The 18,226-nt window shown below is 59.9% G+C and overlaps 1 protein-coding gene across 1 annotated transcript in view; it reads left to right on the plus strand.

Moving 5' to 3' along the window:
- The window catches only part of LOC111141505 (TATA-box binding protein associated factor 4), a 65,370-nt gene that overhangs the window by 42,632 nt on the left and 4,512 nt on the right, over positions 1-18,226 (plus strand). Inside the window, exons 7-15 of the mRNA XM_022494108.1 lie at positions 1,707-1,796; positions 2,171-2,416; positions 4,418-4,565; positions 4,869-4,983; positions 6,840-7,009; positions 7,303-7,433; positions 8,131-8,256; positions 8,730-8,786; positions 9,182-9,301. Coding sequence (XP_022349816.1) covers positions 1,707-1,796; positions 2,171-2,416; positions 4,418-4,565; positions 4,869-4,983; positions 6,840-7,009; positions 7,303-7,433; positions 8,131-8,256; positions 8,730-8,786; positions 9,182-9,301 — 1,203 coding nt within the window. The remainder of the gene's footprint in view (positions 1-1,706; positions 1,797-2,170; positions 2,417-4,417; positions 4,566-4,868; positions 4,984-6,839; positions 7,010-7,302; positions 7,434-8,130; positions 8,257-8,729; positions 8,787-9,181; positions 9,302-18,226) is intronic.

Genomic DNA, 18,226 nt, shown 5'->3' on the forward strand with positions numbered 1-18,226 from the left:
ATTTGACAGACAGATCACGAGTAGGCAGAGAGGCAGGCAGAGAGAGAGGAGGAGGCAGGCTCCCCGCTGAGCAGAGAGCCCGATGCGGGACTCGATCCCAGGACCCCGAGATCATGACCCGAGCTGAAGGCAGAGGCTTTAACCACTGAGCCACCCAGGCGCCCCCTCGGGAGCATTTTTAAATGCACCTGATAGAGGGTGTTTTAGAGGCTTTCTCTCACGTCTCTGCTCTAGCGTCTAAAGTGGAGATTTGCAAACCCGCCACAGGTGGGAAGCAGAGTCTGTGAGGCCCTGTGTCCCGTCTCCAGGCTTCCCCAGTGACTGAGTCACACCCGATCTCGCAGCTGCTGCGCTCCCTTCCTGCCGCCCCTCCTCCCCAGTCCCACACACGACGCAGCACGGAAGGGCCCTGGTTAAAGACCCCTGCCACAGGTGATCGGTGCATCAGCATAGGGAACCCCCGGGCCCTTGAGAGCCTGGCTGCCACGCACGGGCCTGGCCGCCTCCCTGTTGCCTGTGGCCGCTCCAGCCAGGGCTCCGTCAGCCACGGGCGCTGCACCCAGCGCTGTCTCCTTTGGCCTGATGGTCCCTCCTTGCTCTTCTCTCTCCTTGTGGCTCCTTTGTTGACGAAACCTGGTGGTCTGATGTCTGGGCTGTGGGCGCTCTCTGTCTCTGTGCTGCTGGGGTTTCGGCTCAGGTTCTTGGCTCGCCGGGCCTTCCTTCCCGGTGTAGCCACCCAAGAGTGGGTGGCAAAGGGGAGACCCTCGCCCCCGGGGTGACGAGCTGAGGGACAGTCCTTCTCAGAGATGCCTCTGGCTCCTCCGAGGGGCAGCCTGTGCCTTGCTCGTGGCCCGCGTGGGTGTCGTCCAGAAGGAAAGCGGTTGTGTTCCCGCAGGAACATGATTCTTTCAGACCGTGGACTTAAATATTTTCAGGGACCTTAGAGATTGAAAAATGATCTTACCTCCCAATTAAAACAAACAACAAGAACTCCTGGCTTTTTGTTTGTTTTAATTGTAACAATTCCACCTTCTAATGAAAATTTCTAATGAAATAAATGTCTCTCTCATCTCCACGGTCCCTTGTCTGTAGTCCGCACTTCCCCAACCGCCACCCAAGGAGCTGCTGGCTCTCGCCATCTCTCACTTCCCAGATGGTCCGGAACGGCACCCCCATCTCCCCTCCGTGCTCTTGTCGGGGCAGGACCCCTGTTCCGCCCTTGTCACAGGCCCTCGTGGTGCTCTGGACGGTGCTGGCGGCTCCGCTCTGACATTAACATTCGTTAGCTCGGGGCTCGTGACACTGATGCCGAATAAGAGGGCACCGGTCGGGCAGAAGCTCATGTTCTCCTGTGGGGCCTGGATGCTGGCCTTGCCTCAAGGATGGCTTGTGATGTCCCAGCCCTGCCCCCCTCTCTTTCCCTCCCGACCCTCAGACCACACTTGCTTTGGTCTCTAGAAGAGAGTCATGGCCCCCGCCGTGCCCTGGGCTTCCTCCAGGAGGCTTGGTGTGGGTCTTTGGTGTAGTTCATTGTCTCTTCTTGTGACGGTGTCCCTGACTTCTCCTGTGCTGTCCCTTCTCTTCCCACCCAAGACCTGGCAGAAAGGACACTGATTGCCACTCAGGACACCAGCACACGCTGAATCATGGGGTGCGTGTGTTCACTTCTGCTCACGGGAGAATGTTGTTGTGGTTTTGTTTTTAAGGATGGAAAGATCGAAGCAGAAGATTTCACTAGTAGATTATACCGTGAACTTAATTCTTCACCTCAACCTTACCTTGTGCCTTTCCTGAAGGTAATTGTGCAGCCCCTGTGCAGCCCTGCGCACGGGTAGGTGGCCGCGGGCCTGTCGGAGGCGGGAGGGGAACGTGGGTGTCCCCGCTGGGCTTGAGGGCGGAAAGTGCCCTGTGATGCTCGTGAAGGTTCTCATCAGGAGGCTCTTTCTTCTGTGCGATGGGATACTGCTGACCCCGCGCCTGCAGAGGTGGCAGGGAGGCGAGTGCCAGGGCGGAGGGGGTCACCAGTGGGGAGCAGGGGCTTGGGGCATCAGGGCTCTGACACCCATGTGGTTGAGTGGCGGCTTGGTCTCAGAGCAGCAGGTTTCTGGGTCTGTGAGGAGGAGCGCCGGTGCCCGGGCCCCGCCGACCCCGCATCTGTCTTTCTGCCCAGAGGAGCTTGCCTGCCTTGAGACAGCTGACCCCCGACTCCGCAGCCTTCATCCAGCAGAGCCAGCAGCAGCCGCCGCCCGCCTCGCAGGCCACCACCGCGCTCACGGCCGTGGTGCTGAGCAGCTCGGTCCAGCGCACGGCCGGGAAGACGCCAGCCACCGTGACCAGCGCTCTCCAGCCCCCTGTCATCAGCCTCACGCAGCCCACACAGGTTGGCGCTGGCAAGCCGGGGCAGCCCACGCCGCTGGTATGAAGGCGAGAGCCTTGCCCGTCCCCCCACTGCCTACCTCTTAAAGCCATTGGCCACGGCTCAGGGAGGCCTCCTCGTGGGAGGCAGGAGAGCTCCAGCCTGGGGAGGTGTGGGTGCTGCCCGAACTGTTCGAGCACGAGCCGGAGGCCAAGGCCCTGCGAGTCTGGGTTCGTTCTCAGGAAGATGAAGGAAGCATGTGGGCTGCGAACCCATGGGCCTGTCCCCCGTGTCGTCGGGGGTGTTCGTGCTTTAAACGGACATGGTGTGTTTGTAGGGACTCTTCAGCGGGAGGTCACCTTTGATTAGGAGCAGCGGCCCCAGGTCAGAAACAGCGTGTCCCTGGTGGCGGTGCGTCAGGCAGAGGGTGGGGGACTTCTCGTCTCACGGCCTCGAAGCCCGCTGTGCAGCCACAGCTCGGGCTCCGGTGAGCTAGAGCTGCAGGTTGCCGGTCACTGATCCACGGCGCAGGTCCAGGGCTCTGGGCTCCGCAGCTGGAGGAGGGAGATCTTTGCTGGGAAGAGCGTGTACCTGTGCTCGGTGGCTGGGCTCCCCAAAGGAGATGAGGAAGTTCGCTGTTTTTGTTTTTAAACTTTCAAGGGGATTTTGTTCCTTGAAGTTAAAAAATCTGCACGGCACAGGCCTCCTTGTCACTTGGCAGCGGGTTGTAAAATGTGTCTAATTGTAGCGGCTGCTTGACCGAGTAGGTGAGCAGTGTCCGCTGGGCTGTTTGCCCCTGCTCGGGCGAAAGCCTCTGTCTTGGCGCGGACGGTGGTCACGGAGGCTTGGAGCGGGCGGGTGGGAGCGTCTCACCTGCAGGGCTGGGGACGTCACTGCGGGGCCGGGGCGGGCGCGCGGAGGTGCGCGTGAGAAGTCAGGGCTCTCTTTTGTCCCTTTCAGGCGGTGGGGGGTGGCAGAGATTTGTAAGCGTACGGCTGCCCTGACCACTGGGGCTCATCTGCACGCAGGTGTGGTCTCAGAGAGAACCGGCCGGTCGTCGTCTTCCCTTGAAAGCTTTGGGCTTCGGTGCGTGGTTGTGAACGGGCCGTCTCGACCGGCAGGGTCGCTTCTGCGTTCCACTTCCCTGGTCCTGCTGGGCGTGCTGTGGCTGTCTGGGGGACTGCAGTGCTGTCCGGCCCAAACTGGCCCATTCCCTGCCTCGAAGTCTGTTGAGACGTAAACCTCAGCCTCTCCCCCCGAGTTTATGGCCTGACCCGACGTGCAGCACCTCGGGGCGACAGCCGCCGGGACTCTCCCGCCGGCGTGGGTCTTCAGGGTTGTTGTGGACACAGTTTGGTCTCAGGGCACTGCCGTCCCCTTGGTGAGTGTCCCGTAGTCCGGGGCATACGCAGCTGGACGCCTTCGTGGCATTTAGAGACGGGCGCTTCTCTGTGAAGCTCGGAGCGCAGCTGTGTGCGGGCGTGGTGCTACACCGGCCACGGGGCCTTAGACGGCTCCCCGAGCAGAGGCGCGGACGGGAGCACGCCCCCACCAACAGGGCTGCAGGCCGGGCTGCGCTGCGCGGGCTTGTGATCTGGGGCAGTAGGGACGTGGCCGGGGCTGGACTCCGCTCTGGGGGTGTCTCCCTGAGCTGAGCCTTGCGTGTGTGCAGACAGGTCCTGAAGGGGAGGCGGTCGGAGAAGTTCTTCGTCAAGTGGGGCACTCGGGGCAGAACTTGGGAAAGCTGACCTCCCCCCGCCTTTTAGAGTCCGTGGAGGAGGGAAGACGCACCCTGCAGCCCCCAGCAACTGCATCCCCTCTGCTGGGATTGGGGGGAAGGCGTGAGTTCCACGCCGGACCACGGAGTCAGCCTGCCCCCTCGCTGCACTGACTGCAGGACCGCAGGCCCCACGGGCGGCTCTGCCCCGAGAGCTCATCTCCATTGCAGCGCCTGATGGGGGGGGTCCCGGTCCTGGCGGGGGTCCAGCGGGGGCTGGGGTGTGTGTTGGTGGCTCTGCGAGGGGGAGGGGACGTGCTGACGGGCCCGCGGCTCTGCCCCAGGTGATCCAGCAGCCGCCCAAGCCCGGAGCGCTGATCCGGCCGCCACAGGTGACGCTGACGCAGACGCCGATGGTGGCTCTCCGGCAGCCTCACAGCCGCATCGTGCTCACCGCGCCCCCGCAGATCCAGCTGAACCAGCTGCAGCCGGGTGAGGGCCCCTGTGGGCCGGGGGCTGCCTTGGACTCGGCGGGCAGGGTCCAGGGTCAGACTCCGCTAGACCCTCTGGTTCTGCCCCAGGCCTCGCCTGCCCGCGGTAGAGCCCCGCGGGCTTTAGGAGAGGAGGCACCCGAGGCTCTGCCGTTGCCCATGGTTTCGGGTGGGGCGTCCGGCGCTGAGAGCCGCTGGGTGGCGGCGGGTGAGCGGGGCCGCCCCCACCAGGCTCAGAGCCCGCAGAGGCGTGTGCAGCGCCCGTGGCGAGCGGTGGGTATACCGTCCGCATCTTGCGTTGCAGTCCCCGTGGTGAAGCCGGCCGTGCTACCTGGAACCAAAGCTCTCTCTGCCGTTTCGGCTCAAGCAGCTGCTGCTCAGAAAAACAAACTCAAGGAGCCCGGGGGCAGCTCGTTTCGGTAAGGAGCGGGCCTGCTCGCCCTGAGCACAGCGACCCCGGGCTGTGCGGCGGGCGGGGGTCTGTGCCCAGGGCCCGCCTCGCCTGTAGCGAGGGCCGCTCTAACCTCGATACCGTGCTCTTTGCTCGCTTCGTTTTGACCTGCGTGTGCACGTTTTCCTGCAAAGTCCGCGCAGGGAGGTTTGCTTTGGATACGCAGCGGGAAGCAGAGCAGCGCCCTTCGGTGTCCGAATTAACAGAAAAGCTGTCGCTGTGAGGTCACGTCTCAGCATTCTGAGTGCTTCATGCTATAGTGCGGAACACCTCCCTTGCCCTTCTTTTAACTTGGAAAGTTCTGGAAAGGCTGTCCCATGGGCACTCAGTGAGCAGCGGGGCTAGGGGCTGCAGGTCAGGGACGCACAGTACAAAGGCTGTAGGGTTAACGTGGGTGATGGTGAAGCCGCGGGGGAGGGCGTGTGTCTCAGATTTTCCCGGGGCTGCCCCCTCCCAGACGGCATCCCGGAAGCTGGTGTTCAGTGGAGCAGGGTTGGCGTCAGCGGGGTGTGGAGGGCCATTGCCCGGTGGGGTGGGGAGGTCGTCCCCGAGGGAGGGGCGCACCTGCAGGTCAGAGAAGTAAGAGAGCAAAGGCTGCTGGGAACCCGGGTGTCTTCCTGCAGGGGGAAGGGCGTTAGGACAGCCCCCATGGTCTGGGGTGAGCTTGGGGTTCAGTGTCTGGACGCACATGGGAAGGAGATGAGGCTCGCCACCCTGTGCCCTGGAGACACCCGGAGCGGAGGCGAGCATACCTGGCACTCATACCGCATCTTCTGAGAGCCACTCTGCTCTCGCCACCCAGACGCCCAGGGAAGGCTGGTCCTGGGGTCTCTGCAGGGCGAGCTGGTGCATCTTGTTAGGTCAGAAAGCAATGCTGGAATTGACAGAAGTCACTGGAAGGGCCTCCTTCCCACTGCCCATGTCTGCAGTGACAGACTCGGTTAATGGCTCAGACAGGAAAGCATGAGCCCATGGGAATGAATAAACAGGAAGCTTAGGAGGACAGGGGGAGCCGGCAGGGACCCCCGAGGGCTGGAGCTCGAAGCACGGCAGGAAGGGACCAAGGAAACCCAGTCCTCCACGGGGCTTGCGGGACATTCTTGTCACAAGGGGAGTGGCCATCAAAGGGGACACAGACAAGCTGAAAGACGCCTGGCCTGTGGCCGTGCAGGTGTCGCGGGCACGAGAGCCAAGGAAAGGCTGGAGAACGTTCCAGGCTGAAGAAGCTGAAGACCCCTGCGGAGGGGTGGCTGTGAGCACGGCTGGTGGCCTGTTTGCAGAGGTCGCCCGGCTCCGTAGGCGATGATGCCCTTGGGCGCAGGGAGCCCCCATGGGGTGTTCTGGGGTGGGGCGGGGGGAGGAAGGTTGGCAGCTTCCCTGCAGGTTGTTTTGGGAAGGAAAGAGCCCTTCCCCCCCAAACTCCGGCTTTTCCGTAACTGTGACTGTTTCAAGGATAAGTTAATGTTCTTTGACTTTTTAAAGAAAGTTTCACTTGGGACAAACTCCTTGAAGCTGTGAGGACAGTGTTGCTGGGTTTTGCTCCCTCAACGTAGCCCTGACGGGGGGAGCCCTCCGTGCACGTCCTCACACCAGGAGTCCTGGGCGAGCTTAATCCCTGCGGGTCTTCCTGTAGGAGAACCGTGTCACCTTGAGAGAAGAGCACTAGGCTTCCTTGTTGAGGTGACGCCACAATGCAGACGGGAGCTGGCGGGACGCATGCCTGGAGGGGCATCGGTGTGCTTTCTCCACGGGTCCCCCAGGGCAGGCCCCCCGAGGGCATCTCCTGGCGCAGCCTGCGCTCAGTCAGCGCTCTCTTCTCTGAAGGGATGACGATGACATCAATGACGTGGCCTCGATGGCGGGAGTGAACCTGTCCGAAGAAAGCGCACGGATATTAGCCACGAACTCTGAATTAGTGGGCACCCTGACACGGTCCTGTAAGGACGAAACCTTCCTCTTACCAGCGCCTTTACAAAGAAGAATCTTAGAAATAGGTATGTGGGCGTGCTGCCGCTGTCCCAGGCCCCCTGGTCTGCCCACGTAGCCCTACTCCTCCATGTGGGCTGCCCTCGGCTGGTGGCTTCCCAGCGGGGCGTGTGGGCCCCAGCGAGCACGCCTGGTGCCTTGTCCTGCCTTTTGCCTGTGTCCTGCACGGTTGGTGCCGGTGGTCTGCAGGTAGTGGCAGCCGTGTAGACCACCCCCCTCACTCCGAACGGGCGCCTGGGCTGCCCTCACGTTGCCGCGAGCAGTGAGTCATGGACGCCCGTAAAGTGTCGCTCACCCCCAGGGAGAAAACACGGCATCACGGAGCTGCACCCAGATGTAGTGAGTTACGTGTCCCACGCCACGCAGCAGAGGCTACAGAACCTTGTAGAAAAGATATCAGAAACGGCTCAGCAGAAGAACTTCTCTTACAAGGTAACGCGCTGTCCTCCTACGCTTTCCTGCGCCAGGCGTTGGGGGCAGCAGGAGTGTCTCACGGAGCTCCGTGTCGGGAAAGATGCCACCACTCTTGGCCCACAGTGATCTCTGGCGCTGTGTGCCCGGCCAGCGGAGGACGCCCAGCCTTAATGAGGGCACCCGGCGGGGGTCCAGCCTGGGTGGGGGCTGGGGTGGAGGTGGTGAGCCCAGCTTCAGAGGCAGTGGGGCCTCTGCCGGTTCCGCCCTGCGCTCCTGCGGCTGCCGGCCAGCCGAGGGGCACGTCCTAGGGGCTTGGGCTCACACCTGCTCCCAGGCCTCGGACCACTGCCCCGTTTGGTTTTGTGGAGGGTCCCCCGCCTCTAAGGGGTCGGTTGTGGGGCAGGGTCCCTCCTGCCTTGTCCATCCTTCACACGCTGGTACTACTTGGAGGGGCCCAACCCAGTGAGGCCAGTGCTGTGGGCGGGGCAGTTAAACTAACAAATCAAGTGATGCTGGAGCGTGTACGGTGGGATCACCTCTGAGCCCTGCACAGCTCGCCTGAGACTCGCTAGTCAGCATGTTAGCACCCGGGCCGGCTGGGGACCAGGGTTCCGGTGCACGGAGGGTCTGTAGGACCTGCTTGGGGAGGTGGGGTGGTGTGCAGCCTGTCCAGGCTGGTCTTCAAATTTGTGACTCTGTTTTTGCCTTTTTGTAGGACGACGACAGGTACGAGCAGGCAAGTGACGTCCGGGCTCAGCTCAAGTTTTTTGAGCAGCTCGACCAAATTGAAAAGCAGAGGAAAGATGAGCAGGAGAGAGAAATCCTCATGCGGGCGGCCAAGGCAAGTTCCCGCACCTCACCGAGCAGGCTGCTCCCTGCCCCGGGCCCTGGGCACCCGCGCACACGCGCACACGCTTGGGGCTCTGGGAGGCCAGCGCGGTGCTGGGGGGCTGGCCCTGCAGAAGACGTGATGTATGTGGTTTAGGAGGGGCTACGGGTGTGATGTGGACCTGAAGCGCAGGCCGTGGTGGTTGTGGTGGCTGTGCTGGCCCCCACCTGTCAGGTTCCTGTGCCCGGCGGGCGTGGCGGTGACCGCCCCTGAGCTCTTCTCCAGTGGGAGTGACTTCAGAATAATGGGTGTTTTTTCCCGTAACGTGCAGGCTAAATTTTCATCTTCTGACTGTAAATAAGCATTTAAAAAAGTAGTATATGTTCTGTCGTATGATCTGGACATTATATTGTGAATAAGATAGAACGCTTATTAGATAATAGACAATTAGGTCATAACTTACTCACTTTTTACTTTAAAAATAGTCTCGATCCAGACAAGAAGATCCAGAACAATTAAGGCTGAAACAGAAGGCAAAAGAGGTAAGCGCTTGTGGTCAGAGGCTTTGCTCCGTGCCTGGGAATGGATTCTTATGTAGACTGAACGTCCAGCTGAAGGACGGGGAGGAAAGCGGTGGCGTTTCTGTGACGAAGCTCTGAGGCGTTTGCAGGGCTCGGGTACGGCGTCCTGCTGGACACGGGACGGGTCCCTCGTTGCGAGCCTTCGGCCCGTCGCACACAGTGTGTGACTTTCTGAGCTTCTCAAGACGCGCGTCTGTGCTCACTACAGTTTTTTGGGCTGCAGGATCAGCTTACCGCCACAGTCAGGGCAGGGAAGAAATTGTAATTTAGACAAAGATCGTTTGATGTCTGTCGCTCTCGTGGTAAGCACGAGTCAGGCCATGAGATGACGCCCTCGTTTCTCTTTCGAAATGAAGATGCAGCAACAGGAGCTGGCGCAGATGCGGCAGCGCGATGCCAACCTCACGGCGCTCGCCGCCATCGGGCCCAGGAAGAAGAGGAAAGTGGACTCGCCGGGGCCGGGGTCGGGGACTGAGGTATGTTGTGGCACGGCCGCCGGCGGGCAGGGGTCTCGCGAGAGCTTCCTGCCTCTGCCCTGCAGGTCGCAGACACGCCTGAGGGTCGGCCTTCCTGCCTGTGTGCGAGGCTCCCCCTTGGGCTGCTTGTGGGTCTCGCTGACTCGTGGGCGTGCCGTAAGCCGGTAGCTCTGTCCGCGAGGAGGTTCGCTGGCCGGGCCTGGGAGCTGCGAGGTTGGACCACCTGTGGAGGGGGCACGGGCAGACTCTTTCGGAAGCGTGGCCTTCCGGGGACGCCCGCTCCTCTGGGGCAGCATATGGGACACGGCCCTGAGCTGGACAGGGGCTCTGGCCCGTTTCTGTCCAGATGTTGTTAGTTTCCTGTGATGCTTCACATGGCTACACGCCCAGCCTCGGGGTTTTGTTACTTTTGCTCCGATCCTTGTGGGAAGAAAACACGCATGGCCTTTCCCATGGACACGAGGTCACCGCTGCTGGCGCCGGCGCTGGTGGTCTGGGCTGGCGCCAGCGTTGTTCCCCTGGCCCCGAAGGGCGGCGCCCGGCATTTCTTGAGGTGCAGCACGTGGATGCGGGGTTCTCCCCACTTCTGTTGACTCGTGAGGCCTAGCACATCTCCCTCAGTTTTGAATATTTTCCCTGAGTATAAAATTCTGGGTTGACAGTGTTTTTCTCATTGAAGATTCTCTTCTACATCGTTGAATGAGTGGAGTGCACCCAGATAGGTGTCATTTAATTTTCGGGAAAGACACATGAAGGATATGTGCACCCAAGGACCAAGCGCCCTTCGTGTTCTGCGCTTTCTTCCCTGTTCCCGGGGCCCCTCTGTCTTCTGCCGACGTCTCTCACACCTCCAGGGACACTCCCACTCAAATGCTCTGCTGTCTCGTTCCAGATCACAGAAAAGGGGGGAGGTTTCCCAGCGTGTTTCCCAAAATTGTAAAACTCTTCTTCTTCTTCTTCTTTTTTTTTTTTTAAAGATTTTATTTATTTATTTGACGGAGAGAGACACAGCGAGAGAGGGAACACAGCAGAGGGAGTGGGAGAGGGAGAAGCAGGTTCCCCGCGTAGCAGAGAGCCCGATGTGGGGCTCGATCCCAGGACTCTGGGATCATGACCTGAGCTGAAGGCAGAGGCTTAACGACTGAGCCTCCCAGGCGCCCCACAAACCTCTTATTCTTAAACAGCTGTAGTGTCTGTGTGACCATCATTCTCCTGTGAAAGGGGGGCTCTGTTGTCTCCCCGGCCCCCCCAAGGTTACACTTGTGGCCTGTGCCTGCGGCTTCTCCCTTCTCTGGCTGCTCTGAGAGCGCCGTCTTCATTTCTGCAGGTTTGTCCGGGTTGTCTCTGGACTGCGTTCTCAACATGTAGCCTGCTTGGGGTTCTGAGCTGTGCAGGTTGGTGTTTTTCTTCAAATTTGGGACATTGTGGTCTTTATTGCTTCAAAATTTTTTCCTGTTTTTTGGTCTGTTTTTTCCAAGGGGGGTTTCCAGTTACACGTATGTTAGACCTGACGATGTTGTCCTTGGGTCTCTGACACTGTTCAGTTTTCTTCCATCTTTTTTCTCTCAGTCCTCACACAGGACGGTCCTGGTTTAAGTCTCTGGGTTCCCCGAGCATGCGGAGCTGCGGCGTCAGCGGGGAAAGCTGTGGCGCCCACCCAGTGACGCTCTGAGTTGCTGGCGTGTTTGTGCCTCTGGAGTTTCCAGTCAGTCTTTCCCGGGGCTTCTGACTCTTGCTGGGGTTCCCTGTCTGCTCCCGGGCCGGCACAGAGGGCCTCCTCCTTGGCCCGTGTAGAGAAGCTGCTTTAGTGTGTTTGCGAGACCAGTGTCCGGGCCGCCTCAGTGTCCGTCTCTGGTCACCGCTTCTCCCCGCAGCGGCGGGTCTCGCGCTCCCGTTTCTTTGCACGTCTAGTGGTTGCTGCTCGATGCTGGATGCTGTCGAGACAGGGTGAGAGACGGGCTTCGTCTCCTCTGAGGAGTGCTGGCACTCCTGACAGCAGGCGCTTCCCCCGGACCTGTGTGCTTTGGTTTTCACTTTGCTGTCGGTGCCCCCGGGACCAGGTGGGACGCCCCCACGCCCCACCTTCCCTGCCTGGGTTTGGCCTGAGGCTTGGGTGCAGTGGCTGTCACTCTTGGGAGTAAGCTCTCCTCCCAGGGGAAGGCCCTCCGGCGTCTGGCTGGGCGGGCTGGGCGGGCTGGGTGCCGGGGTGCGAGCGGGGTCTTCCCGCGGGCCGGCCGTGCTGCCATGACGCCCGTGGTGGCCGCACACGTTCCTCACTCGCCGCTGAAGGTGCGTGCACCGTCGCGCCGCCACGCTCTGCCTCTGCCCCTCTCAGCCGCCCTCAGCGGTGGTTCCCGAGGGTCGGACTCCCACGCTGGCGGTGTCTGTCATCTCTTCGGTTGTCTGAGTCTCGTTCTCTGTCACGGTCTTTGGGGTGGTTCTTGGGCCAGCATCCCTGAGTTCTCACACACGGACGGCGGTTTGTGTCCTGTGTCCCCAGAGGTCCGCTTCGATCGCCTTGCAGTCCTTGGCTCCCGTTTTCTTTCCTTGAGAACGTTAACCATGTCACCCTGGGTGTTTGTTCCCAGCGTGGAGTGTTGCTGTCCAGGCCTGGTGATGGTCTCACTCTACTCCTCTTGGATGTCGTGTTCTTTTTGCCCAAAGGATTCCATTTTTTTTTTTTTTTTAAGCATCTCTAATTGTACTTGGGATGGGTCAGCCTGGGTCCACCTGGGTCCGCATTCTGGGGCCAAGTCCTCCCAACCACAGGGGCAGGTGTGTTTTGATTCCAGAGCGCCTTCTCTCCCGGTGGTCTCCCCCAGCTTCCTCTCCGGGGGTCCCGGCCGTGGGGCCTTGTGTCGACTTTGCCGTCGCCATTCCTGCCTCCCTCGCAGCCCCTCGCCTGCCCGCGCCGTCCTCAGGCGGCCCCTGGCGGCTCTGCTTCTCCGGTTTCCCTTCTCATTTGTCCGGATTCTGGCACCTCGTGTCCAAGCTCTGTGGGTTCCAGCTTCTCTCTCGTGACTGCTGCTGTTTTCTTACTGTCTTTTAAGTTGTCTTAAGGTAGAACGTGACGGTTTCGGTTCGTTGTTTTAACATGTGTTCCTGGTGTCTGTGCTCTCAGTGCAGGCGCCGTTCACCCTCCTTACCTTCTTTCTCCTCGTGCTGACTTCTGTGCGATCGGCCTTGGCGCTTTCCCGTGTCCCTTGCATGTGGATTTAGTTTTCTTGAACTTTTAAGAGGAGGTGGAGTCTGAGGTTATCTGTGAGCCTCCTGGAGCTCCTCTGACATCCTCGTGTGGTGACGAAACGCGTCTGCCTGTCTCCCAGGCCCCACGGCACTGCTTCCTCCCCGACATGCTCCTGGACCACCCTTGGTCCCCACGGCCCCAATACGCTCTGCTTCAGTTTCCCGCCTCACGGTCTCACCCGCGAGAGGTCCTGTGCTGATGGGAACTCTGGGGAGGCCGTGTGGCCGCTGCTGCGACCTGGACAGACCCAGCCCCGGGCACAGCCGCTGCCTCCCTCTCTGAGGGCCTGCTGGGTTCCAGGCCTGGCGGTGCCTGTTTGTGTCTCCGGCTTGTCCTGCACGGTTCTCTGGTGCTGTTCAGGTGCCTGTGGCTTATCTCTGCTGACTTGGGTCTAAATCCGGTCTGCTCACTTTCGGTGTTGCCGTCTGGTTGCCATAAGTCTTACGTGGGCCTTTGGGAGGATCAAGAAACAGCTGCGCCTGTTCCTTCCCAGGATATAGTGATTTTCTTGAAAAGAGAGACCTTTTTCCCCACTGAGAATAGTTTCAACCTACAGGGAAGTTGTGGGAGTGGCGCACAGAACTCCGCTTAGCTTCTGGAGGTTGCATTGCCTGCAGCCCTCACGGTGTCTCACGTGCGCGTGTGTGTGCTGCACGTATGTACATACGCAGTCTCCCTGGGATGGGTGTCCTGCACCCCCAGGGGCCGGCGCTGGGAGGCGCTGAGGGGTGCTGTCGGGCACTGTTGGGCACTGTCGGGCACGGGGCCACACAGCCTCCCAGGCGCAAGGCTGCCCGTCCTCCCACCTGCTCCCACCTCGCCCACAGCCCAGCAGCATCTCCGGCCCCATGTGGGGCACCGGTAGGCACACCATGCAGTTCTGTCTGGATGTCCTGCTCCGGACAGTACTGAAGAGGACGGGATTGCGTGCATAGGTGACCTTCACTCTGAGTCCGGTGACGGGCAGAGATGGCTCCGTCACGACGGGTCCTCTGTGGAGCCCATCACAGCAGGTGGCCCGTGTGTGGGGACCTTCCTGCTGACCTGCGCCATGGCCCCAGGTGTCTGCTCAGCCACGTGCCCCAGTGTCGTCCCCTTGGTTCCATCAGTGTGTGTCGGCACTTGGGGAGGACATGCTCCAGGATCCCGCAGAGGCTGCCCCTGTCCTCCACCAGCCTCAGCACCCAGTGCCAACGGCCGCCCACCCCCACGGCCACCATCACAGGGGCCAGTGTGACGGTGTGTCCGTGGGCCCTTCTGCACCTGCTAGTTGTCTCCTGCGCACGCAGCGCCCCTCCTCCCTTCATCCCTGTGCGCGTTTGTTTGCTCGGCACCGTGGCAGGGACCGTGGACACCTGTTGTATTCAGTGGGTTGTAATCAATACTCTCGTTATTTCTAGATTTGGGCAGTGGAAGCTCCTTCAAGCTGGTTTCTATATCCTTTTGAAATGTCTCCCTCGTTCTTGAAGCATTGTGCTCTTACCGGCATGAGTGGCGTCCCGGAGCCTCTGGTGCTTCCCCGCCCCCCAGCACTCTGCCAGGAGCCCTGGTTCCCTTCGGGGAGGGGGGCTGGTGTGTGGAGGCGGGGTCTGAGCTGTGTGTGGGCCGGATGCTGTGGGGCTCCCGGTTTCCTGGCCCAGGGGCGTTCCCGCAAGTTCAGGTGTGCACGTGCGCATCTGCCCTCCCTGTCTCCGACGCAGCCTCTGCGCTCCCGCCGGTGCCCTGACTCCGGTCTGCTGATGGAGTCCTTGCTGATGAGTCCTCCGTGAGGACGCAGGTTCCCACCGCGCGCAGCGCGTCCGGCCGTCCGCTCAGCACGACCAGCTCCCCAGCCACTTCAGCTGCTGGGGTCCCTGTGCTGGGAGGGGCGGGAGGCAGATGGGAAAAGCATATTGATTAACTTTGACTCGGGTGCTAAGATGTGTCCACAGTACGTGCTAAGGAGTAGGAAAAGCTTCCAGACCCGCAGGGAGAGCCGGGCGCGAGGCAGCAGCTGGCAGTGGAGCACGGGGACCTGAGCGGCACAGTGGGAAGAAGCAGGTCGCCAGAGACCGTTCTGGGGAGTTCTTTCGTACGTTGTTGCTTTTGCCTGTTTTTGGACTTCATGGGGACGTTTGTGCCTTTCGTCACCAGAGGTAGTGCTCCGTTCCTTTTCCTTTTTTTTAGTTTAGGAGTATTTCCTTTTTAAAAAAATTGTTTATCTTGAACTAATTTTAGACTCGTGGAAAAGTTAGGGACGTACTAGAGCGTTTCTGTGTAGCCCTCGCTCAGCTCTCTCCAGTACGAGTTATCGGAGTGACGGACTGTCAACAAGACCTTATCTGATTGTTTTTCAGAATTTAATTTTTTACAATTACGATGGATTTTCATGCTTTAGAGCAGCTTTAGGTTCACAGCCCAACCGGGCGAAGGTACAGAGATTCCCCATGTGCCCACTGCCCCACCCCCACCCCCCACACACGGCCTCCCCGAGCGGTGCAGGTCGTACAAGGATGAGCTCACACGGACACGCCGTCATCACCCCAAGTCCGAGGTCACCCTGGGGTCACTGTGGGCGCCGTGCACTCTGCGGGTCGGGACAGGCCCGTCGGGACCTGCTTCCGGCTTCATCACATCGCACGGAGTGGTCCCCCTGGGCACCACGAGCTCGTCTCCCCCCGTCCTCACCCCACCTCCAGCTACCCTGTGACCACTGGTCTCTACGTCTCTGTCCATGTGCCTTTTCCAGAAGGTCACAGAGCTGGAATCACAGGGCGTGCGGCCGTCCCGGGTGGGCTCCCTCCCCGGCTTCTGCGGCTTGAGAGCGCATCTCTCTCGTCCGCCCTGAATCCTGTCCCACGTCGGGATGGACCCCGGTGTGTTTGTCCGTCGCCTGCTGAAGGACGCCTTGGTCGCTTCCAAGGTTTGGCAGTCACGGGCGCAGCTGCTCATGGCACCGGTGGAGGTTTTGTGTGGACGTGAGCTTTCTGCTCTTTTAGGGAAACGCCACGGTGCGCGGTTGCTGCAGTGTGTGGCTTGGGACGCTCGGTGTGGCAGATGCGGCCTTCCAAGCTGCCTTCTGAGGCGCTGGGCCACGTGGCATTCCCGCCAGCCACTCACGAGAGCACCTGCTGCCCCGCGTCCCAGCCGGCGTGTGGTGCCGTGGGCGGGGCAGGTCTGGGCTCTTCTGAAGGGCGAGCGGGCGTTCTGCACTGGAGCTACCGCAGTGGCTGGTTTTCTGGCCGCCCCCTCCGCTGGTTCTGCTGCTCTGTTGCGCGGCTCAGTACGTTCAGGCGCTTCTGTTGCCGTTTGGGTCCCGTGCCGACTCCCCCGCATCTGGTTGACTGTAGTTCGATTTTGGGGCCTTGAGGTTCTAGGGAGCAGAGCTGCGGACAGCCCTGCAGACACCGAGCACCGTCCTCGCCGTTCCCGCCCCCTCCCCTGCGGCCCGTGTTCACTCCGCACACCACCTGCATTTTCTTATGCCCCCTTTTACCTTCCTTGAAGGGCCATGTGCATGCCCCTCCGCACGCTCTGTTGTCACTAACGTATTCTGGAACTCGATCTCCTTTCAGAAAGATCCTCCGGCTTCTGTCCTATAGCACCCGCATGCTGCGGCTGGTCGACCTCCGCCCCGTGCGCAGACCGTGCCGGGTTCGGTAGCTGCATGCACGAGCGTGTCTGCACGGCTGGGGGGCTGCTGGGGGGACATGAGGCACACGGGCAGCCCCCTCTGGACGGTCTCGTGCGTCGCTAGCCGTGCAGCAGGGGCCTCCCTATGTCACCTATACCACATGCGGTCCTAGTGTTTGGTCTTGCCCGTGTGATGGCATCCTGGGTCGTCCGTGTTTGTGACTGTGCCCTGGGTGCCTCAGAGCGGGCGTATTCTCACGGTAGGGTAGAGAGCTTCATGGGTTTCCTCAACACGTACCCTGCTGATTATGCTGACCGGTGTCCGGTATCCTGGCTTATTTTTGTTGATTCGATGGGTTTTGTCTCGGGTGCGGCGATCCGAAGCCTCCGTTATTAGTGTGTTTCTGTCTTTATCTCCTGCAGCTCCTGCTTTGCAGCGAGGGGCTGGGTGTGCGTGTTCTCTGGTGCCTGCGTGTTCCTACGTGTCACATGTTCTGTGAGCTGTCACTCTCGCCGTTAAGGAGATACCTGTTTGTGCAGTGGGCTTGAGTTCTGTGTCCCGAGTTCGGACCATCGTGCTGCTCTCTCTCACTCTGTCCTGGAAAACCTCTGTCCCCCCTTCCTGGTGGTAGGCACGTCTCCTGTCTGCAGCACACGCTCACTCTTGTTTTCTGAGCTGAACAGAAAAGATTTCCTTTGAATAGATGAATGAATGAAGCCCGTTCACCTTTATTGATAATGACCAACATGCTTGGTCTTTTCTCTTTCATGATATTGTTATAATTATGTGTATTTTTAATGTTTGCTGTGATTGTCTTCCTCTAAAGGGTATGTCCTTTGCTCTTGAGTTAACATTTTTTGTTTTTAGAAGGTTTAGAATTATATTTAGGTTACTTTTGCACGTAAACCTTATTAAACGTCTTCTGTCCCTTGGTTTTCACTTAACTGTTCAGCTTCTTGGTTCCTGTGGGTCCTGGGGTCCAGCCACTGCCTCGTGGCCGCCGGTGAGCCTGTCCCGTGTGGTCTTTTCCCAGCTCTCTGCTTCCTGGTTACAACACATGACCTTCCCCCGACCTCTGCATTTGTAAGCGCTTCTCCCGTGGCGTTGCCGTGGTTCCCCCACCCACCTGTTGCGTGATTGGTGCCCATCCCACGGCAGAGTCCCCAGGAAGGCCTTGGTCCCCTGACGTTTGTCTGTGGAAGACGGTTCTTCTGGAGCTTTGATGGGGAGGACAGTCCGGCTGGACATAAAATCCTCGGTTCGCGCTTGCTTCCAGTCGCTCTGCGACTGCGCGTCCGTGGTCGCCTCGCTTTGTAAGTTGGTTTTGAACGGCTGATGCCAGGCGATTCTCTTCCCTTTGTACCTTATTTTCTCTTTCCCTGGAGGCCTCGTCTGTCTCTTTGAAAAGTAGTCGTTCTGTTGAGGAAGCGTCAGAGTTGATAGGACGCAGGTTTCAGTCTCTGTTCCCCAGAATGTTCTCTCGGGTTCTGGTTTCAGTGTCTCTCTTGCTCCCGAGTCTGTTTTCCCCCTTCCGAGGCTCTGATCAGGCAGTGCGGGCCTTCCCCGGGCCGGCGGTGTGTGTGCCCCTCGCTGGCCCGCCTTGCTTCACGGTTTCCCTGCTTGGTGCCTCGCGGTTAACTTTACTCATTTCTGACACGATTTTGTTTCCTTTCTTTTTCTTGCATTCAGTCAACTCTTATTTCTGTCTGTTTTTAAGATTTTGTTTGTTTATTTTAGAGAGCACGTGTGAGTGGGGAAGGAGGGGCGAGGGAGAGGGAGAGAGCGTCCGGAAAGCAGACTGCTCGGAGCCGGTGCGGGGCTCTGTCTCACGGTCCCGAGATCACAGCCTGAGCCAAATCCGGGAGTCGGACGCCGCACTGACTGTGCTACTCACGCCCCTGATTCTTAATCTCCTTCTGTGTCACTATTTCAGGTTTTGGTGCGGTTTTCTGTCCTCACATGCTCGAGTACGTTTTTTGCCATTGAACGTGCTGTCTTCATGTTCTTGTGTTCCCAGACGGGGTTTGTCTCCGATGCGTGTGGGTTCCGTTTTCTGACTTTTGTG

This window comes from Enhydra lutris, unplaced genomic scaffold (genome assembly GCF_002288905.1).
Source record: "Enhydra lutris kenyoni isolate GAN:26980312 unplaced genomic scaffold, ASM228890v2 scaffoldscaffold6, whole genome shotgun sequence".
NCBI classification, from domain to species: domain Eukaryota; kingdom Metazoa; phylum Chordata; class Mammalia; order Carnivora; family Mustelidae; genus Enhydra; species Enhydra lutris.